The 8,765-nt window shown below is 35.3% G+C and overlaps 1 protein-coding gene across 1 annotated transcript in view; it reads right to left on the bottom strand.

The window, feature by feature from the left end:
* ANXA1 (annexin A1) overlaps positions 1-8,765 on the bottom strand; it is a 19,002-nt gene that overhangs the window by 5,700 nt on the left and 4,537 nt on the right. The window contains exons 2-8 of the mRNA XM_007454503.1: positions 6,434-6,510; positions 6,231-6,339; positions 5,620-5,714; positions 4,663-4,776; positions 3,816-3,906; positions 2,120-2,199; positions 1,872-1,928 (exon numbers count right to left, since the gene is read on the bottom strand). Of these exons, the coding sequence (XP_007454565.1) occupies positions 1,872-1,928; positions 2,120-2,199; positions 3,816-3,906; positions 4,663-4,776; positions 5,620-5,714; positions 6,231-6,339; positions 6,434-6,499 (612 nt within the window). The 5' untranslated portion in view covers positions 6,500-6,510. The remainder of the gene's footprint in view (positions 1-1,871; positions 1,929-2,119; positions 2,200-3,815; positions 3,907-4,662; positions 4,777-5,619; positions 5,715-6,230; positions 6,340-6,433; positions 6,511-8,765) is intronic.

Genomic DNA, 8,765 nt, shown 5'->3' with positions numbered 1-8,765 from the left:
CCAAAAAAAAAAAAAAAAAAAAAAAAAAAAAAAAAAGATTGCACTCTGTATCAAGGCAACTCCAAGGGATTGTCTAATTTTTAATTTTACTTTTAATTGTTCAAAGTAGTATTCAGCAAATGGTACTGGTAAGTCAAAAATTCAACCATTACCTAGATCTTGAATTTTGATGTTAGAATTTCTGGATTCAAATTCTGACTGTGCCACTTAATAGCTCTGCAATCTTAGATAAATAGTTTGACTTTATTAAACTACAGATTTTCCTCTTTGGCAAATGAAAAATATAATCCCTGCCTTATTGTCACAAACGTGCTCTATTAACTTTGAAATGTTAATTACCATCCTCTTCCTGGGTCACACTAATCCATGTAGCTGCCATAAATATACATCTAAGAGCCCTGATAGCCTTAAAATGGAAAGCAAATTCAGAAATATCACAAGCAAATAAGAGTAATTTCTTACTATGGGCAACTATTCAAATGCTAACTTTGGTTCTTTGCACAATTTCTATTAAAATGGTCAAATTTCTATTAAAATTTCTATTAAAATGGTCAAATTTCCAACGGGCATAAGAAGTTATTCTGGACTTTCCAACCAAACATCTGATATATATGCATTCATTCAACAAAAGTTAATAAATGCTTATTATGTGCAGGATAATGTACTGGTACAGTGAGTGGAGGTGATCAAATAAGTTTCCATTCTTACTAATTCACTGTGATGAATTTGTAGAGAATACTATCCCATGAGGAAGGCATATGTAAATAATAGCTGTTTTTTTTTTTTAACAAAAATTTCAGGCCCTAAAATGACAGTTTTTCTAATGTCGCCAATGGATTGATGTATAAATAAAAACAACCTCGCTGAAACTATATATAAATGTGCTTGAAAGTATATAAATGTTATAATTTTTATAATTTTAATGTCATTACAGTAATATTTTTACAATATAAACTTACACCTCTAAACCAATGTTCACTGTTAAAAGAATATTAGATGTGCTTATTCTTTCCACTTTCTTATACCTGGTAAAATAAAAATTCTGTTTTCTCAACAAAATAATTCTTGGGATATTACTCAGCCATAAAAAGAAACGAAACTGAGCTATTTGTAATGAGGTGGATAGACCTAGAGTCTGTCATACAGAGTGAAGTAAGTCAGAAAGAGAAAGACAAATACCGTATGCTAACACATATATATGGAATTTAAGAAAAAAAAAAGTCATGAAGAACATAGGAGTAAGACAGGAATAAAGACACAGACCTACTAGAGAACGGACTTGAGGATATGGGGAGGGGGATGGGTGAGCTGTGATAGGGCGAGAAAGAGAGACATGGACATATATATACTGACAAATGTAAGGTAGACAGCTAGTGGGAAGCAGCCGCGTGGCACAGGGATATCTGCTCGGTGCTTTGTGACCGTCTGGAGGGGTGGGATAGGGAGGGTGGGAGGGAGGGAGATGCAAGAGGGAAGAGACATGGGAACTTATGTATATGTATAACTGATTCACTTTGTTATAAAGCAGAAATTAACACACCATTGTAAAGCAATTATACCCCAATAAAGATGTTAAAAAAAAAAAAATTCTTGGGAAGAGCAAATCAAATTCTCATTGTTCTCTCTCATTCCTCTCCAGCTTCATGAATAGTGCAATCTACTGAAAACATAAAGACCACATTTCCTCTCTTTGACCGCTTGAATGCAGGAAGGTAGGCATCATTCAGGGAATGGACATTAGGTACTATTGTCCTTTTGGAGGATCTCAGATTTGCTTTCACATGGAGGCCCTCAAGTGGTACCTCACCTCAGGTAGGACCTATTTGAAGTAGGAAAGTGGATTCTAGGAGTATTTGTGTGTACTTGCTTACCCTGGCATCCGTATCAGCCAAGTCATCTCTCATGTCAAGATCCTCACATCGTTCACCCTGAAAAATATCCCAGTCTTTTGTAAGTGGTTTTCTAGCATGCAATCACATGATTTACTTAATTCCCTTAAAATCAGATGAGTAATATTCTTTGCGGGAAAAGGAATGAATTGCTCATTTCTAGAGAGACAAAATCTAAGATTTTACTTTTCGTAAAAGAAGAGGAATTTCCTGAACTATTTGAGTTATACCTTTGCAAGAGAAAGCAAAGCCTTCTGATAATCTCCAGATGTATCTAAGGTGATGTCTTTAGCCAGATCTCTCTTCAGTTCTGAGAAATAAGAAAAGTATATTTTGTATTAAACTAGTGATAAGTAATGGTGATAATAATAATACCTGACATCTCTATATTGGCTCATAATTTGCAATGCCAAGTGTTCAATGACTTATGGGACACATTTCAAATATTATCATTTTTTAATAAAAATAGAGGAATCAGAGCAAGCAAAATTTTTGATCATCAAATTTATTGCCTATAAAGCAATTAAAACAATTTAGATAATACTGTGAAAAGCTATAGCCCTAAAGCTTTTGCTAACGAGAATAAATTGCATACGTGTACATTATTAAATAACCAATTCTGAAATAAAACATACCAGAATTTAAGCAATGAGATGAATAGAACAGTTATTTAAAAGAATAAACCAGAGGAACTTGCTTGAACACAGAGTATTTATTTACTTAAAAAATGATAAATATCTTATATTTAATATATTTTAGTTATGCATGTATATGTGTATGTGTACCCGTCTACCTTAGATATAGATGTAAAACTTTTGTTAAACACCCATACTTAACTTGCAAAATTATGCCATATTAGCAAAAAATTAACTGAATTTATAATTCACTAGAAGACAGAACAATTTAATAAGCTGTCATTGAACTATACACTGGGAATAATTTATGGATATTTACCTTTGTAAACTATGTTTTCAAAGAAAACTATGTTTTCTTTGATAACTATGTTATCAAAGAAAAAAACTAATAATAATGTCCCTCTTGATGGTGTTCACTGATAAATGGATTTAAGATAAATATTGATAATGAGATATGAATTGCAGAAAATGAGGTTAAAAGCTTCCTTATTCTGGTTCCTTTGTTAGATTGCTGTGAAAATAATACACAAGGGCTACTGTATTCTCTATGTTTGGTATTAAAATCAAGCAGAAATATCCTCTGTGGTGCTACATATTAAGCTGGGAAAACAAAAAAGCTGGGACTTAGGAAACTAGAAAAGGAAAATAGTAAAGACCCAGCACTGCCCAGGACCCACTTGCAGATACTCTTTATAGTGTTGAGCATACCACTGAAATGAGATGTTTCACTGAATAGATAACATGAGCCACTGCTGGTCTTTCATCCCCATGGATCTATCTGGATGTTGAAAGTAAGTGAGTCATTTATGCTCATAATGGTAAAGTTAATTTCCATCAGAGAATTATAAGCACCAAGCTCTGTACTTTTTCAAGGACAAATGTTTGGGGTGTTTTGTTGTTATCTTTTCAAAATGGAAGATGACGGGACATTTTTATGAAATAAACCTCAGAAAGATAAGAAATGTTTTTAGGAAATTCTTTAAATTCAGTTCTTTGAATTGAGTTTTCCACTGCAATAATATGTGGCCATTTGTCCCAAAGGGACATTTTTTATTAAAGTGCAAACTTGATGAGGGCTGAGACAATTGTGTCCCTTATCTGAACCCCAGCAGCTCTAATGTGTCTGGTAACAGTATGTCTGTGTGGTAGACATGTGATAAACAATGAAGAAATATGTCAATATGTAGTTTCCAAAGTCCCCATAATTAACATCCACACTCAATTTTTTTCTGAAGTATATCAGATTTCCTTTCCGACTAAGGCACTTGGGTTGTTGGACATTAAAACTTACCTTCTTTATAGACTCTGTTAATTTCTTTGATTTCTCTGTTAGTTCTTGATGCCAAAATTTCATTCAGAGTGTCTTCATCAGTTCCAAGGCCCTGAATTGAAAAAGAAGAATAAAATGTAGAAAAATCTTCATTCAAGAATATCAACTGGGCTTCCCTGGTGGTGCAGTGGTTGAGAATCTGCCTTCTAATGCAAGGGACACGGGTTCGAGCCCTGGTCTGGGAAGATCCCACATGCCGCGGAGCAACTAGGCCCGTGAGCCACAACTACTGAGCCTGCGCGTCTGGAGCCTGTGCTCCGCAACAAGAGAGGCCACGACAGTGAGAGGCCCGCGCGCCGTGATGAAGAGTGGCCCCTGCTTGCCACAACTAGAGAAAGCCCTCGCACAGAAACGAAGACCCAACACAGCCAAAAATAAATAAATAAACAAATGTGGGGTTTAAAGAAAAAAGAATATTAAAAAAAAAAAAGAATATCAACTAGTTTTTGTGTCCCCAAATTTGTTCAAATCTGACATTTAGTAAATTTCTCACAGTGTTTAGTAAATATCCACAATATTTAATAATTACAATAAGGTCTATCTATTACAGTGCTCTAAAAACAAAATGGATTTAAAGCAAATATTTTGGGCAAATACGTAAAAAGAGAGATCTATGATATATAATAACATCATGAAGATAGTGGAAATAACATAGTTCTTAACACCAACATTTATTTATTCATTTATTTATTCATTTTATAACCACTGATTGATGGCCCTATACTAGTTATTGAGAATACAGTAAGAGGCATGAGTGGATTAGACATTCTCTTGAGGAAAGGAGTTTTGCTTAAATTAGATGATTTACCCGCATGGCAGCACGGAGCTCATCAGCATCAAACTGGGCTGGAGTTTTCAACAGAGCCAAAGCAACGTCCTCAAGGTGACCTGTGAGGGCTTTCTTCAGAGCTTCATCCAGGGGCTATAACAAGGAGATGTTATAACCTTCTAGTAAATAACATGCAGGGTGATACAGTAATGTGGTGTTACCTGATCTTTAGATAGTCTTAATGAGTCCTAAACCCAACCATTTTTTAGAGCTCCTTCCATTTACATAGAAAAGGGTACCTGGTATTTAATATCTTAATCTTTTAAATCTAGAGTGATTAGAATGAAATTTACTGAATTCATTGATAATTTTTTAAAGGACAGGGTTCTCAATCCTTTATACAGGGAAGAAATCACAAAGCTCAAAAGATAGGGGTTGTGTATTAATAGAAACAGTAGTAAGAATACTTTAAAAATAATGTATTATTAACTTTTCTAGCCATTGGGATTTGCACTGTTCAAATAAGCACTATAATCAGACATCAAATAGTTTTCTAACTGTGCTCCTTAAAAAAATTGCCCATTTTTTGTATAAAAATACAAAGCTTACTTTTAAAATAGAATTATATGTATAAACTTTACATTCAGACATTAAACAGTTCAGTTTAAGTCATAGCAGAAGACACATTTCAATCAGAACCTATTTCTTATTGCCAATAGTAATCTTGATGTCTGTTATGTTCAAGTTAAAGACTTGTCTCCAACACAGAACACCACATGACATGTGCAAAGAATCAAGATGACAAAACAATATATAAAACCAGAAAATTTGCTAGAATTGATTACATTGCAACCAAGAAGATAAATACAGTAATCTTAGTTGTAATGGAAAAACAGTGGTTAGAGACTGACAGAACTAGGCAACTGTGCTTCAAAATCTATACTTAAACATAAATATGACTGAAATTAATTATCTCAATTAACCAGTCCAACTTACCTTTCCTTTTTCCTGGAGATAGGCTGCTTTGATCTGCTGACGCTGGGCATTGTTTCTCTTAGTCAGAATTTCAATGATGGTTGCTTCATCCACACCTGGAAATAAAGGGCCCCTAGACTTCTAAAATCAATTTTCTTCATCATCAACAACCGATATAAAGTGGTTCATTATCAAGATGCTTCAAAGGAAGTTCTTAACAAAACTAAGAAGTACAAATTTTACCAGACTGGGATATGGATGCAATACTGCATATCAAAGGGAAGCACTTGGGATGACATTCCATTCACTTGAATGAGAAAGGAGGAAGAAATTGTTCCTGGCCCTCAGTGTTGCAGTGTTTGTTTCCTAGATTAAACCCTAAATGTGAGCAGAGGTGTTGACCTCGGCACTGAGCCTGTTAGAAATGAGCTTTGTGAGCATATCTGTTGTAGAAGCAGATATTCTACCGATTTGACCAAAATTTCCCAAGTGCTGAGAAAGGAAATATATCTTCATTGACAGGGAAATCTTTTTATCTTCAAAACAAAAGACTCTTTAAATTGCACAGGTCTGTTTTTTAGTAGCCATTCTGAAATGTCTAGGAGGGGACTGTTTTGGGGAGACAGAATTACCTTTAGCTGTGATTGCTTTATGCAAGGCCTCAACATCTGAGGATGGATTAAAGCTAGGGCAGGGGCTCACTGATGACCCAGGACCACCTTTGGATCCTTTCACAGTTTTCTGTGGATGAGAGAGAAATAAATTACTGTCCATTCACTTACATTAGTTTCTATTTTAATATTTAACTAAGTTATTTTATTGTCACTTGACTTACAATGTATTCCTGCTCTTCATTGTCAATAAACCAGGCCTGCTTGAGAAATTCATTTACCATTGCCATTTTTGAAGGATCTGAAAAGAAAACAGGTTGATGTGTTTACAAACCACAAACCCACCACATATACACACCACTCCACCCCCTTACATACACAAGACATAGAGCAGCCTTGCCTTTACTTTCCAGGATTATTCTTTGGAGCGTCATAAAATGCTAGATTTGGTTTTTTTTAAAAGAGAGTCTACTACCCTTGAACAGAAACCCATAGCCTCAGAAACGTAGCTCTTCGTCAGCATATTCAGAACTCACCTTAGGGATCAGATAACTTCTCTAAGTAAGCATATAGGCTGAAGAGAGGAGCTGATGTTTCACTTCACTGCTCTAAATTTACAGACCACCCACTGTTTGCCAAGCACTGAGGGTGCAAAAACATTGAAACATCCCTTGGCTCAAAGAACTTGAAGCCAGTGTGTGCTCTCCCTAAGAAAATTCAAAAGCTAAGAACAATTCTTAGAGGAAGTTCTTGGTGACCTGAGCCTCTCTTGAGAATAGTTGAGATTAGCAGAAAAGTTAAAGAGAACAAAACCGAGAGAAACTTGTCACATTTGGGAAGTTGAAAGAAGTTTACTAGAGCAAGAAATGTTAACAGAAGCCAAAATTTAAAAGTTTAAATATATTTCCAAAGGTTTGGATAAACATTAATGGATTTGTTTAAGAGAAAGTTATATTTCAGAAAGGTCATCCTGTATCCTAGAGAATGGCTAGGAGATGTGCAAGAGGGAAGATTAGAGACTATTTAGTAAGTTGTGGGAGAATCTATGTAGGATTAATGAGGACTTGAACAAAAGTAATGGGTAGAGAAGGAGCATAATACTGACATTTATAAGGTAAAATAATCTATGATTAATCTGCGGGAGTGGATTCAGACTCAAAACTCTATAGAAAGATAGGTGATATTTCTCCCCGAAATAATTCAGTTTTCTTTTCCATTCCGTGGTATAAAATTATTTCAGTACCTGGAGTAATCACTGCATTCACATTTCTTCCTATTTGAGCTGTCTAAATACTAGTCCTACATGTGTTTTTTTACCCAACATAAAAAACCCAGAAAAGGATTACTTTATAGCAGGTGCCTTGCTCTAACAGGATTCATTAGAGCGAAATTGCACCATGCATGCCCTCTTTTGGAAAACTCTATCTTTAAGAAAATTGCCTGACTTGCTGTCGTGGTTCAGCAATATTTTTATTTAATAAAACATGTATATTTTTAAAACCTGAAGTACGTTAAAAATTAATGCATTCTCTGAGTTATCTACAAAAGAAGCCATCAATGATCCTTTTTGTCTAGGGATTTTTTTTTTAGGAGCTCAAGCTCCAGATCTACACTGATCTATCTCTCCATACCCTTTTGTTTATTTCTCTGGAGACAGCTATCATGAGTACATCTGAAGGAGGTTGGAAGGATAATCTTAGCAGGTTTAAATTCTTGCTATGAAGCTAAATGACTCATGAGGAGTAAAACCCATAACCTGATTCCTTAATGGCATGTTCAGACAAAGTATTTCAGTCCATACCTGCTGAAAAATGGCTGTAGTTGCAAGTAATGAGATTAAATACATGAGAGAACTAATATCCAAAGCAGAAACTATCTCCACTTAATTATCATGGGGATTGTTCAAATTACTGTTGTGTCATCTGTGAGAAGAACCAATATATTGTGCACTCACTTATCTCTTCCCCACAAGCAACTGATAAATTTAAAGTTATTTCCTGAGGTAAAGTCATGGTGTACAATTTTGCACAAGGTTTTAGTTCCTATTATACTATAATCTGGTGCAATTGCTGTTGGCACATGGAGTGTCATTTTCCTTTTGCTTAATTGGCATATCCAAAAGTTCTTGCAATTTCTGGCAAGGTTTCAGGTATTTAAAATGTCCATTTTTATCATCTCATCCATGCCCTTTATGAAGTAGAATCCTCAAAATGAGTGATATGATCGGTCACTTAGCAAAGTACTTTTCCCTCAATTATAGAAATATGTGTTCCAATATTTCCACTCTTTTCAATTAGAAAAGAAAAACTTCAAAAGAGATCAAAGAAGAGATTAAGGATCTTGTCAAAAGTAATTTTAAAAATGAGCCTCACAACTTCAAAATAAATTTTATGGAAACTTTACTTCACAATTTTTTCACTTAAAAATGCTTACATAGGGCTTCCCTGGTGGCGCAGTGGTTGGGGGTCCGCCTGCCGATGCAGGCGGCGCGGGGTCGTGCCCCGGTCCGGGAGGATCCCGCGTGCTTCAGGCCGCTGGGCCCGTGGGCCGTGGGCC

This window comes from Lipotes vexillifer, unplaced genomic scaffold (genome assembly GCF_000442215.2).
Source record: "Lipotes vexillifer unplaced genomic scaffold, Lipotes_vexillifer_v1.1 scaffold108, whole genome shotgun sequence".
In the NCBI taxonomy this organism is placed as follows: Eukaryota; Metazoa; Chordata; class Mammalia; order Artiodactyla; family Lipotidae; genus Lipotes; species Lipotes vexillifer.
The sequence above is the reverse complement of the archived record's forward strand: the minus strand, read 5'-3'. Positions and strand labels throughout refer to the sequence as shown.